We start from the raw sequence: 13969 nt of genomic DNA, 5'->3' as shown, positions 1-13969 counted from the left end.
GTGTCAAGAAATGTGGGCTAGGAATGACAGGCATGGAAAGAAGGTTCGTGGTGGGCACATTGGAGTCCAAAAATTAGGTTTGGTTTTTTGTCAGTATCTCAACTTGGTCGACTAGGGCGGGTTATCCTAATGTAGTAATCTAGACTTATTCCAACCTTTCACCATCGACAAGATTAGGGCTCACTGTTTTGGATGTGAGTGGACGTCGCTGTTAGGGGTCACCGCCCCCTTGGCCTGGGGCCCACCATGTGGGTTGGGACCCCACCTGTAACAAACACTAAGGTTGTGGCGGGGCCCACACCACTGATGAGTCGTGTGACTCGTTGATGGGTAACAGTTGCCAACAACCATGTTGGAAAATAACATTTTTGTGGAGAACTATAAACTAGGTTAAATAGATTTTGGGCAGTGATAAATCTACCCCTAGTATCTTAAATGGACCCCATCTCTCTGTCTCTCTGCACTGCCCTAGATTTTTTTGTGGGAAACTATTTATGAACTATAAGATTAATATTGAGTCATGGAAGGTTTTGTTCATCAAGATGAGATCGTCTTGCTAATCATCTCTTTTATCTTATATGATCTGTTTGTCTTTTAATTGGGCCCACGTGTTTTTTTTAGGTGTAGGTACGGGACCCATCTCCCATGGGCCCACTTGCCCACGAGATAAAGTGGCATTTAGAAAATGCTATTTCATTATTTATTAGACATATGACCCAAATTCTATGGTCCTTTGGATCCTGTTTCCCGCATTTTGTGGTCCTCTGGATTCTGTTTCCTTGAGAGCGTGCACAAGAGATAAGGGTGAACTTAAGGGAGCCCCAAGCCCCCAATCTATGCCTAATCATGTCTTGTGACTTAAATTACCTGCATCATTTTCTTGGGGGAATGATATTTCCCCCCTCCGACGGATAAAATCCCCCCTTTAACGTTATTCGTTAAGTTTTAAAGGCAAAGAAAAACGTTACAGGGGGTGAGTTTATCCTCTCAGAAACCGTTTGGGGGAGGGGATATCATTTCCCTTATCTTATTAGTAAAATGATTATAGCTTCTCCATTTCTAATACATAGAATCTAAGCTAGATTGCTTTTTTCTTTATTTTGATTAGGAATGTTCTTTGTCAACGGTTTAGGTATGATTTTGATGGGCCGTAGGCCCACCTTCGTCATTTAGAGTTCTAAGGCCCATGACAGGTGACGATTTTGGTTTCCGGTAAATACATGGTTGTTACACAGGCCCACCCATGTGGCCATGTGTGTATGAGAGAGAGAGAGAGCTCCTAATAAGTCATCAACTTTTAAATGATCCTCCCGGTTTATATGGAAAAGAAATCAAATGAAGAGTTATAAAGTATTTTTGGGGTCCTACAAAGGAGCATCATATATGTATCTATGTGAAATCAAGAGTGATGATCTTGTATAACATCACGAGGCCATCCGCATGATCTTGGTCCCATCCCGAATGGACATCCCATGTATATGATAAAGTACTACAAAAATCAATGGTTTATTTTTAACCCCTACAGTGCTCTCAAAAATAGGGTCGTGCCAGAGTTCAGGTTGCATTAGTTCAGATCAAAGGATTTGATTATGAGATTGATGGTCTTGATCACTGTACAAATGTGCCATGTGTATGGTAATCTTGCTGACGAGGCCCAGCATCCTTCACGTTTTAAACCATGATATGCTAGAAATGTAATTAGGGTTCTCTCTATTATTTTTCCTATTAACTATACAGTGAGGAGAGATGAATGGACGGGTACCTAGAAGTCTAGAAGCATTTGAAGGCACCCCTTACCAATGGGTCCCACCTCACATGAAACCATCAAAACAAGGTGCAGTTTTCTTTGATTTTCTTTCGTGGTGATGATGACAGGGACCCAAAAATCTTGTAGTAAAAAATACTTATGACACAAATCCCTCTCATTCACCACTAAAAGAGATTACAATCAGCAAATACTATGGTTTCTTATAAGATTAAAGTATAACAACATTTATTAACCTATAAATTATCCACAAATGCAACTGGCTTTCGCCATCAAGTCGCTCTCACAGGTTACATTATACATGGGCCCACCATGTTTGGATCTCTACAGCTAACTGACCATAATACATCCCAGTGGGTGAGGGAAATTCGGGTCCGGTAGGGCCTTGAAAACAACATAAACCAAGAAGGAGATCATTTATAACAAGTGCTTAAATAAGCTTTGGTTGTTAGGAAAAGAACCCATTTGTCCTACAGCTGTATATTTAAACTTGATTAGGAAAAGTAATATGTAATTTTTAAACAAGATACAACCAAGCCAGTTTGATCATGATTAGATAAGAGGTAGGTGCCATGTGGGGTACATGATTGTCCGGATGCTACATGGTGGTACATGGCACGTGAAGAGTGGCGACCTATGACATGACATGCTTTTCTATAGATTTTAGATATTTAAGCACAAGTTTTAGGATTCTTTGAATGCCTCTAAAAATTATTTGCACACACTCTTATCTGCATATCATTAGGGATTTGCTAGGTAATTCTGCGGAAAGCCATTTTGCAGCTCACTGTTTAGCAGATTTTGTCTTATTGATTTAATTCATCCGAGGTGGATGTTCTCTCCTGCAAAAGTCAGAGTCAGCCGTTAAATGGTTTTCCCCGAAATTCCTAGCAATATTGGTATCGGTGCACAGACTAATTTTTTTTTATAATGGGACATATTCATCTTGTTTTACATGTTTTAATCAGCTGTTAAAGGCTATTTATAATTTCAAAGAAGCTCTCAGCAGCTAATTACTTAGGGAATTGACATATCCGTCCCTTTTTCTTCTCAGAGCCAGTGCAAAATTAGTAATCATAAATACACTACAGAAATACACTAGAGACGGTGGCCCGGGAAAGAAAAGGGGGCTATTAAATCACTTCCAGCTACAAAATGGAAAACGAAGTGATTATTATCAAAACATGGTCGCGTACGGGAATTGGTGGTACCCAAATAAAGAAGTCACCAATCTTGGCACGAGTTGTGAGCCACAGTAGTCTTGAAGGGACAACTATTATGAGTTGGTGTGCCGGTCCCACAAGTGATGCTAGGGAACTTGGTAATTGTGGTCCGCATGTTCCTATTTATGGAACCAATTCGACACAAGTCCCGAATCATTTCATGGTTGGTCCAATCCCGTCATCACAAGGCCCGGTTGGACCACAATTTACAAGTTCATCACATCCATACTCCGTTTTAAAGATGGCTAGGTTTGTTTTGGCCATGTTCGTTTTAGATTGTGAGCCCCAAAATTAGGAACTGTGCGTTTGAGATTGTAACAACCGATTGTCAGCCCCCAACCTATTATTGGGCTCAGAATTAATTTTGAGCCCAAGAATAGGTTGGAGCAACTTTACCTCCTAGCGGAATAAAAAATGAGGTAAAGTTGATCATGAGCAGCAAACCTATTATTACTGATGGGGTGTAAAAACAGTAGACTGTAGCAAGCCGACATCTGTCCTGGAGTAGGTGAACTCAAGCCTATCACAGGCCGACACCTGTCCTGGAGTAGGTGAACTCAAGCCTATCACAGGCCGACACCTGTCCTGGAGTAGGTGAACCCAAACCTATCACAGGCCACCACCTGTCCTGGAGTAGGTGAACTTCAGCCTATAGCAGGCCTCTACCTGTCCTGGCATAGGTCATCCCACGTCACTAACTCTCCCTCTATAAAAGGGAATTCAAAGCTCAAACCATGGGTAATGCAAAAAACTTCCTCTCCACCCAAAACTCTTAAACTGGCCCTGCACTCTTGCTCATACTGACTTGAGTGTCGAAGGGCCTGTGCGGAGTAACACCCGGATTGGTCTTCTGACCTCGCTTGACTTTGTGCAGGACTCAGCCCTCTCAGCAGGACTCAATCCCTTCCCTCCACTTCACTCCGGTCCCTCAGGACTCGGTTCCTCTGGTCATCCAGCTCAGCTCTTACGTCACTGTCGTACCTGTTACCGATTTTCGGCCTACAATTAGACTCAAAATTTTGCAATTGGCTGTCACAATCTAAAACGAACAGGGCCTTTGTATTTTTAAGAATAGATTGTGAGTCTAAAACTGATTATTGGGCTCAAAATGTCTCTCTCCCCCTTTCCCTGTTTTCCTACCTGCCCTTGTATAAGTATATAATATAGGTAAACAGTGATTCCATGAAATTATTTTTCATGGTTGCCAAACATGTCCTTAACAAATTGAGAGTCGTCGCACCCCTTCAAATCTCTCACCCATTTTTTCCCGTTTTCCTTTCTGTCCTTCTCTCACACTACGTTAACAGGGGTTCCATGAAAAATGGAAAAAGCAGGCCTCTCTTTCTCTCTTGTCAAGATGGGAGCTTGAATACCATGAATTGTGCCATCTACGGTTGAAGCAGAGAGCTGTGTCTGAAATTGCTGCTATTAAGATCTGAACAAGCATACCTTTCAAAACAAATATCTGAACAAGTATAGGATGAGACGGACATGGGGGTTAGGGTCTATAATTTGATTCTCAAGGGCATGATGAAGATACTAGATTATTTATTCAATATTTCTCCTCTCAAATTTCACCCATTCAATCGTTGTACCATATTTTTTAAATATTTCAGGGGCGAAGGCCTTTTGCAACATGAGTTTCAGCAGGTCATTGGTTGGTTGCAAAGAGATCCCCGCTATTTCAATCATTATCCACACACAAGCCCTGGTTTATAATACCTTGGAAAGACTTGCTATTCTAATGTTTACATGTACCTTTGTGGATAAAATATTGCTAGAACAAAATTGATGAACAACGAATAAGAACAATTCAAGATACACTTATCCATGCAGGATAGCCAATGCCAATAACAGCTTATACGAGTGTTTCCATCACTATGGTAGAAAACCCCATTGGAACCATCTCCCAGCTACAAAAGTCAATGAAAAAATTGCTGATAAATTCGCCCCCCAAAAATCATCCCCATAAGGGCAATCCTAACCCTTCGATCTTTAAGGGGATGGCACATTATTAAAATCCCTATAAAGATTGGAGGGTTGGGATCCTATGCAGTTGATTTTGGGGGGGTGATATTTTTAACAAATGAATTGTTTGGATCTTCAAAAAAGGTGACGACGTGCACCTACATGCTGATACCATAGAAACACAAAGCAACCTAATGCAACTTTTCCACATAATTTTGAATGAGTTATGCAGCAATATTCAACCATTGGTTCCCTACTCCATGACTTATTTTTGTTCTCTTTAAAACACAAATGGAGATGCAATCGAGGATCACATATGCTATCACCCACTCTCTGTTTGGCAAGAAAATGCAATGGGTTGGGGATTGATGGTCCCCTTAAAACTCAGTTTTCTTCTTTTTTTTGAATGATTCCTTACAACCATGTCTCTGCAAAATAAGCTAACAACAAAGAGGCAGTACCGAAGATGCACTGAAAGAATATTAGTAATGCAAATCTCCTATGTCATTGGGCCGTTTGGATACATGCATTTTAAAGTCCAAGAATGTAAAATCAAACTAAAACCATGATTTTATAAGCAAAAACCAGGAATTTATAAGCTAAAATCTATTTTTATATGATCCAGGATTGTAAAATCCAGGCTTTAGCTTATAAAATCAAGGTTTTAGCTTGTAAAATCCAAAATTTTACAATCCTAGAATATAAAATCCATGGCATTCTAAGAATACGGTGCTATCAATTTTGTTTCAGGTTTGGAATCTAATGCTGGATGCATTTAGCTAATAGTGCATAAACAGGGTCGCAAATTTGATAGGGAAATGAAAAGTACAAACAAGGGAGAGAACCAACAGTAGCAGTGGGAGAGTTTAGCGGTGCAAATCCAATATTCAAGATTTTATTAAACACTGATGCTTAAGACAGACGAGATGATCGTTTGCTCCTAACGATTACAAACAAATCATTTTGTGAGGACCGCTGACCAAAGAGTCAACATTCACTAAGAAAGTCAAACAATAAACAGACATGAACATGAGTGACAGTACGATGTGGAGGAACTCACCACAAAAAATCCTGTCAGCTGAGCATTCCCCTAAAAAAGCACAATTTCATTCAGAGCTGTTCTCAAAGACCCCTGCAGTGCACATGAGACAGCAATTCTCAGCCACCATTGCATTACATGAATAACTATCAGAACCTTTGTGGATTTACCAAAGTAGTAGAAATGAAATAAGTGGGTACATGCGACAGAAATGTTGCAAAGAATTATGTGCATTTGATCAGATGAAAAAACGAGTAAATTCCGAATTAGGATATAGAAGATATTTCATTGTTGATAGAAAATGACAAATATCAAATTTCCAGCTACAGGCTGCACTTCACAGTTGTCTGATGGATACGAGACTGTACGCAACACTTATTCATCTGATGTGTATGCAGGGCAAAGAAACTATGACCTCTTCTCGCCACTATGTCTTAGCCACAAGGCCCACAACCTTGATGGGAGCAATACTTTCATTTCTTGAACGGGCACTTGCTAAATGGAAGTTCAAGTAATACAATGCAGTTGAAAAATTACAACAAAAGGGATTTTGTTTCTGTTGTTTTATGACATTTTGCATCCTCGCCAGTTAGACGTGTGGTTAAATTATTTTGTTAAATTTCAACCAGTACCCATTTTGTTTCTGTTGTTTTATGCCATTTTGCATCCTCACCAGTTAGACGTGTGGTTAAATTATTTTGTTAAATTTCAACCAGTACCCATAATTAAGTTAGCCCATTAACTTAATTACTTCCAGGGAACAAAGAGGATGCGGCTAATTCAACAAACACTGGTAATGCCGTATTCTTTCGAATTCGTTTATCATTCAAGGAAACTCAGCCAAAGACCCATCTCTCCAAGATTCTCTTCTCCACAACACCACCACTAACCCCCCAACTCCCCGCCCAAATGCCATGCTAGCAAATTTCAAATGTAACCATCACTACCAATGGGCAACGGCATACCACACATTGTACTCTCCGGTCTATATTATTCAAGGTAAGTAGCTCCTCACAGCCCTACCACACTAGCACGAGAGAAAGGATAAGGAAGAAAGTTTTGGCAAATTCCAGTCCTATACATTCTCATGAAAGAAATGATAAATCAAGGTAAAGAATTTACTAATATAGAACCGTTCATAAACTCATACTATTTTTTAATTGCTTTGATGAAGCGTAATTTAAAAATTCTCCCTGGATCTTCAAACCATGCACATGTATCATCACTATTAGAACATAATCAGACCGAGTGAAAGACGGTCGATTCATTGAAGCATATTTGTACTTAAACCACTAGGTTGTTGTTGTTGTTCTTTTTTTTTTTTCAAACGACAGCGATTTTTTTTTTTTTTTGAATGGTTTGAATGACAATGATTATATTGAAACAGACCGAAGTGGACACAAGGTTTTAAATTTCAATCGAAATCCGAAATTTCGGTCGAGACCGAAACCAAAATTGGGTAAACTGGAAACGTTACAAAATTTTGACTTCCAAATTTCATTTTCCCTGAAATTTCAGTCCGAAATTTATGGAATATCACCAAAAAATCTGGATTTTATTCGTTATTTAATATTTCCCGAAATTTCAGACGACGGACGAAATTTTCTACGTGATAAAATATTACTTTATTTGATTTCGTTAGATTTCGGTTTCAGTGAGGACCGAAACGCATTCCGAAACCGAAATTTGAAACCATGAGTGAACAGATACAAGCCAAACAAAGGAAAACAAGAAAAATAAAAGAAATATGAGAAAAATAATTGTATGCCAACTCCTGCCAAGATAGATGATCAGCCTCGTCGTTTGTCGATCCCCAGGCATGGCGAAATCTAACTGTATGCCACACAAGCTAGAATCTCTTCGATCACATCAGCACATCTTCAAACTATGCACATAGTCTGATGTGATATAGTCATGAGTTTCTATTTTGGGGCCAAATTCAATCTCTGGCAATGCTGCTATCTTGGATGGGTGGGGTGTCCATATCACCTAGGCCCATACCTCATACTTTTTTTTATCACCCTTTTACCCCAACCCAGACCATGGCCCATACATGCCCCACTTAAGTTGCTTAGGCGTATTTGTTCTATCCCATTGGTGGCCTCCTAGGGGCCACCACTTAAACTCCTTAATTTCCTATAAAATCCTCCCAAAGGAGAGCTTTAAAAAAATTGGATGATTGGACTTGGGCCACCACTTAAACTCCTTAATTTCCTATAAAATCCTCCCAAAGGAAAGCCCTAAAAAAATTGGATGATTGGACTTTCTCCCCTCTGCAACAGCAGGTGAGCAGCTTCCCCCCACCCCACACCCAAAATCTTCTTCCTTATGTTTCTTCTTCTCTCCTCCTCCTCCTTTTTCATTTTCTCCTCCCTTTCTTCTCTTTCTCTTATTTCCTGTCTCCTATTTGTTCTCCATGCTGTCGCTATCCTCACCCGTCATTGGCCAACAGTCAAGGACTGTTACTGCAGCCTATAGTCCCTCTCTCTCTCCACACACAACCCTCTTCCTTTCACCCTCCCATAACTGTCAGCTAGCACATCACCAAGGTTGTAGCCGACATCTCTTCTCTTCTTCCTGCCCACTTAAGATCAGTCCCCCGTCGATTTCTCTTGCTTCTCTCCCTCCACAACAACCAGCTTTGTAGTTGACGTCCCCATTTCCATTATAATTGTATTTCAATGATTGCCGCTAAAGCTGCCCCTTTTCCTCTTCTCCACTTCCATCCCTTGAGGCTGAGTTTGTTGTCGTGATGGGACAAACGGCCCACCTGAGGACTCTATTTTCTTCATTCAATTAGAGACCATCTAGATAGGTTTTATTTTATTTTTAGCTAGGATTTACTTTGATTTTGTGGTATTTATTATCCTAGATGCAGGAGTTGTCCACATCAACTAAGACCCACACATCATTAATTCAGAGTACAAACCTACTAATTTTAATAAGCACATATTTACTATTTTTAGTACGCATGAACCATAGTTACAGGGTTGGGAAACGAATTCAGGAAGCAGAACATGAAACAAAAACAGACCATTCAAAAAAAAAAAAAAAACATGAAACAAAAACAGGCCATTCAAAAAAAAACATGAAACAAAAACAGGAAACAAGAGGAAAATAGAGAGGAAACCAGAAACGGAGAAATGATGGAAAATCATATGAGAAAAGCATTTAGAAACGTCTTAGGAAAGACATGAGAAACATTTTAGAAATGATAGAGAAATGTCAATGAAACATATGTGAATGACATGGGAAACACAAAATATATGTTTTTGTATATTTAAAATTGTTACGCATAAATATTTAAAATTGTGAATGACATGTGAAATTGAAAATTGTTAATTTCAAATTCTCTGCAAAATTTTACGCATAAATACATACATCTATAATTTTTTTATTTTTTATTTAAGTTAGAGGCATACATAGATGATTTATGTATGTTCTTTATTTATTTTATTTTTAGCATACATTTGTTCTTATTTATATTTTTATTACAACATATGCTTTTTTTTTTGAATGGTAACAAAATTCATTAAAAGAAGACTGAGAAGGTCTCCCTTTCAGTACTAAGACACACATACAATCCAATAAAGACAATTACAACCACGCCATATGTAATTAGGGCGGAAGAAAGTCAAAAAGCTCTAAAACTTGCTTAGAAACTCCATCTTTTGCCAGCTTATCTGCCATTGCATTAGCAGATCTTCTCACATGCTGATATAAAACCGAAAGCCCTTCTGAAAGATCTTTTATCTCATCAAAGAAATGAAGAAATCTCCACGGAGGAATCAAAGAGCCCCTGGGCCATCTTATAACGTTAAGCGAATCTCCCTCTACAATACAACTGCGTAACCGATCCCTTTCCATGCTCAAAATGCCTTGGTGAACTGCTCTTACCTCTGCTTCACTCGAATCTGCTGTGCCAATTGGACCAGAGAAAGCCTTAACGACCTCTCCGGCGCAGTATCTCAGGACACCACCGATCCCAGCAGGGCCAGGTTTAATATCTATTCCACAATTTTTTAATGAATTTTTTGCAAAACAATTTTTATAAGTTTCGCACACATTTTTCCACACATTTCACATACGCATTTCCCATACGTCTTTCACGTGTTTCACATAAGTTTCTCATATGTATCCCACACGTTTCCCATACGTTCACCATGCGTTTCAGAAACATTTCCCCGATTTTTTGTATCACAAAACGCACTTCTCATATGTTTCCCACGCGTTTCCCATACGTTCCCTATGTGTTTCGGAACCATTTCCTCGGTTTTTGTATCACAACGTTTCCCACGTGTTTCCCATACGTTCCTCATGCAATTCATTAAAAGATCGGGTGTCGACAAGAGGGTTTGGATCTGGGGCACTTTGGGGTCTTCAGTGTCAAATCATTTTTCCTCGTGCCCTCACCTTGCATGTCATCTCTACAGGTGGCCGAAGTTTGGTCTATCCCGGCACCCCCAAGGGTGCGTGCATTTGGTTGGACAACGGTGCTAGACAAAATTTTAACGGTGAACACTTGAGGAACCGCAACATGTTAATAGTGGACCATTTGTGCACTTTGCATAGAAGCAGACGAGATGGTGAATCACTTGCTTTTTCACTGTAAGCTAGCTGGGGTATGGAGTAGAGTTCTGCACGGGTTTGGTATAGCATGGGTATTTCCCACTCATTTGAGTCTTCTCTTGGATAATTGGTCTTTCACTCCGTGAAAAACGAGAGGAAGAGTGTCATGGCATGTGACACTTTTAGCGACGATTTGAGCCTTATGGAAAGAAAGGAATGCTAGAGTATTTAAGGGTGTAGCTAAAAGTCCTAAGTTCATCTTCGCAAAGATAATTGCCTGGACCATATCTTGGGTTGGGCCCTCCATCTTCATATTTGTTTCCGCCTATGATTTATGGCATGGTTGGAGGGAGGTGTGTGCCGATAGTATCCAAGTAGATCTTGTGGTCCAGAGATGGGTCCCTCATCGGGGATTCCTCAAGTTAAATTTTGATGGGTGCAGCTTGCGAAAGCCAAGCCCTGTAGATGTGGGTGGCCTTCTAAGAAATGAGGATGGGACAACGATTTGGGTGTTCTTAGGACCCCTAGGGATTGCAGATTCGAATGAAGAGGAAGTAAGGGCGGTCCTTTAGGGAATAAAGCTGATTGAGCTAGCCGACTTGGATAGGGTGCTCATAGAAGGTGACTATCTCAATGTCATTAGGTGGTTGAGGGAAGTAGTTCGCACCCTTGGAGGTTCTCCCGTTGGATTGATGAGATTATGGATCGTGTTGGGGAGTTAGGAATATTTTTCCATCACGTAAAGAAGTCAACAAATGGGGAAGTAGATAGGTTGGCCAGAGCAGCTAGAGGGGAGTTAGAACTCTTTGATTTTCTCCTTCCGTGATGCCATTGTTTATTTCTTCTCAAAGTATTGTGTTTTGGGATTTGCTTGTCCTTTGGCTGACCTTCTCGGTCGGTGTTGTAGATTCTTGTCTTATTTGTAATGATTTATCGCCATTAAAAAAATGTGTTCCAGGGGAAACGAGTTTTCCACCTGGCCAAGAAGTTTACAGCTAATATGGTATGAACCTTAGAAGCAGGAACCTTCTCTCGGGGTGCCGCTCCCACCTCGGAACCTCGATTCGGCGCTCCTTAGGAAGGAGCGCCCAGGGAGAGCGACCCCAGAGAGACGGGAACCGCTCGAATGACGCTCCCAGCCTGCTTCTATTACTCTATAAGTCCCACCATCACCAACTTCCTTACATCAAACTCCTCCAACTCTTCAAAGTACTTCATTGGAGCAAGCACAAAGGCGTGTGCATCTTTAGAAGGCACGAGGAACGAGTGCACACAAATGAAGATGGTGAAGATGGTTAAAAATTAGCTTTTAGATTTACTTAAATTTTGAAAGATACATATGAAAATGATTAGAAACTATTATTTTTTGATGTACTTGAATTTTGAAAGATATATGACGAAAATATTACATACACGCTCCCAAACTTAAACTCTTCTAGACCCCACGCTTCCCCGCCCCCGCTCCCGCCTCTGCCCCCTCCCCCGCACCCACTTCGTGCTTCTAAGGTATGAACCTCCCCTCAGTCCTCATATAAAAGACCTAAGGAGAAAGTCCGAGAAGAGTTTTGATGTGGGATTTCCCAAAGAGCAACCACCGAGAGCATCTGTCCCTCTCATCCTTCCCAAGGTTCTTCCTTCTTCCCCCTTCCCTCTCCTTGCCTTTCCTTCCTCTTCTCATTTCTTCTCTTCTCTCCTCCTTCCCTCTCCTTGCCTTTCCTTCCTCTTCTCAGTTCTTCTGTTCTCTCCTCCTTCCTCTTTCCCCCTCTTTCACCACCCCAGCATATTTGATCTTTTTTCCCTTATTCTAGTTGATGTGCACTTCATCTCTTTTTTCTCCCTAGCTGCAGCAGATTGCAGCCCCTCTATTTCCTATCCCTTAGTTGGTCCAGCATTCCTATACATATCACCCTTCTTTTCTCTTTGAGACTGCCGTGCTGTTTGTGGCGGTTGTAGCAATGACTCGTTACCAATTCTATACCCAAATTGCAATTTGGGTGTAAACTGCAAAGCATACACCCAGATTGCAAGAGGCAGCCCTAAATTCCTATAACATTTCAATCTGGGTGTACACCCAAACACACCCTTGGAAGCGACGTAGAGAAGCTAACTCGTCATGAAATTCAAGCATGAAGCAAGCTTCACAGAAAGAAACAACAACACCCTAATTCCACCACAAAAGAAGGGAAATGAGAAATATGTACCAAAAACAGACTCTTATTTTTTTTCCTTCCTTTCTAAGCAGACTTCACAGAAAAATGAACTTTCGGAAACTGCAATTATTCAATCTAACATTTTTAAATACAGAGATTGCACAATAAAAAGAGAAGGTGAAATTTTGATCTTAGGGTTTTGATTGAGAGATTACTAGGGTTTAAAAGAGGGGGTAAGTAAGAAAAGAAGGATACCTGACTTTCTTGATGAGGATGGATCTAAGCTTACGGGCGAGATCTTCAGAACGGATTCGATGCTGCAGGTTCTTCCGAGCCAATACACGCTTCTCCGAGTTCTTGATATGGCGAGTGGGCTGACGTATGATGAGGCGCTCTATCCCACTCGACACCATCTTCCTCGTCATTACCGCTAGGGCTTGTTCCAGGTTCCCGTTCAGAACCCTAACCCTAATCCCTCGCCATGACTGCAACAAGTGCTGCTGTGGGCCCTGTAGATCTAAACCCAAGGAGCTAGGGTTTGAAAGAATGGTTGGTCTTTGGAAGAGAGCGGGTGATAAACGCCTTGTAATGGCATTCATGTTGTAGGGGTTTAGGAGTTGCAGAGAGACCCGTCTTGCGTGATAAATAGAGAGTAAGAGCGAATTATTGGGCCCACATGGTTAATATATGTAATCGGATCCGTTTGGGGATTCTAACAAGAAAGCAAAACCGTTGATTTAACAATGAGACTTGAATATTTACAGCAACCAAATAGCCCTGGATGAAAAGCCAGGGCTTATCGGGCCTCACTTGTAGATTAGTTGAGAATCCCTTAATCAGACGATCTTAGACCCCGGATCCATAAAACCTACTAAACAAACCTGTTTGGAATACAGGAATTTTAAGTAAAAGTTTGGAAAGGAAATATATTTCCAAATTTCCTTCTTTTTAGGATGACTTCAACCAACCCTATTCAATTTTTACTTGGGATTTGCTAGGCAATTTTGTGGAAAGCCATTTCGTGGTTCACTTTTACAGGAAGACCAGCCATCTCATATGAATTAAATGATAAGACAAAATCTGCTAAAAAGTGAGCCGGTGTGGCTGCTCTCTCCTGCAAATCTGAGTCCCAAAATTGCTTTCCTCAAAGTTGCCGCTAAATTAACCATAGCCATATGATTTTCCTCAAAAATTTCTCAAGAAAAATTTCCCATCAGAAATAGTTTTCTTGCAATCCAACCAGAGCGCTTGGGGC

At 40.6% G+C, this 13969-nt stretch overlaps 1 protein-coding gene across 1 annotated transcript; it reads right to left on the bottom strand.

Annotated features, from left to right (window-relative positions):
* Positions 1–5821: 5821 nt before the first annotated feature.
* LOC143879213 (Ribosomal protein S21 family protein) lies at positions 5822–13362 on the bottom strand. Its single transcript, XM_077381455.1, has 2 exons — positions 12970–13362; positions 5822–6088 (listed from the first exon to the last, which is right to left on the bottom strand). Exons 1-2 carry the CDS (start codon positions 13311–13313, stop codon positions 6079–6081), a joined length of 354 nt encoding a protein of 117 aa, XP_077237570.1. The 5' UTR covers positions 13314–13362; the 3' UTR covers positions 5822–6078.
* Positions 13363–13969: the final 607 nt, after the last annotated feature.

Source organism: Tasmannia lanceolata, unplaced genomic scaffold (assembly GCF_043159265.1).
Source record: "Tasmannia lanceolata isolate RefF3 unplaced genomic scaffold, GAP_Taslan_0.1 ptg000006l, whole genome shotgun sequence".
NCBI classification, from domain to species: domain Eukaryota; kingdom Viridiplantae; phylum Streptophyta; class Magnoliopsida; order Canellales; family Winteraceae; genus Tasmannia; species Tasmannia lanceolata.
This window is presented reverse-complemented; position numbering and strand designations above follow the sequence as displayed.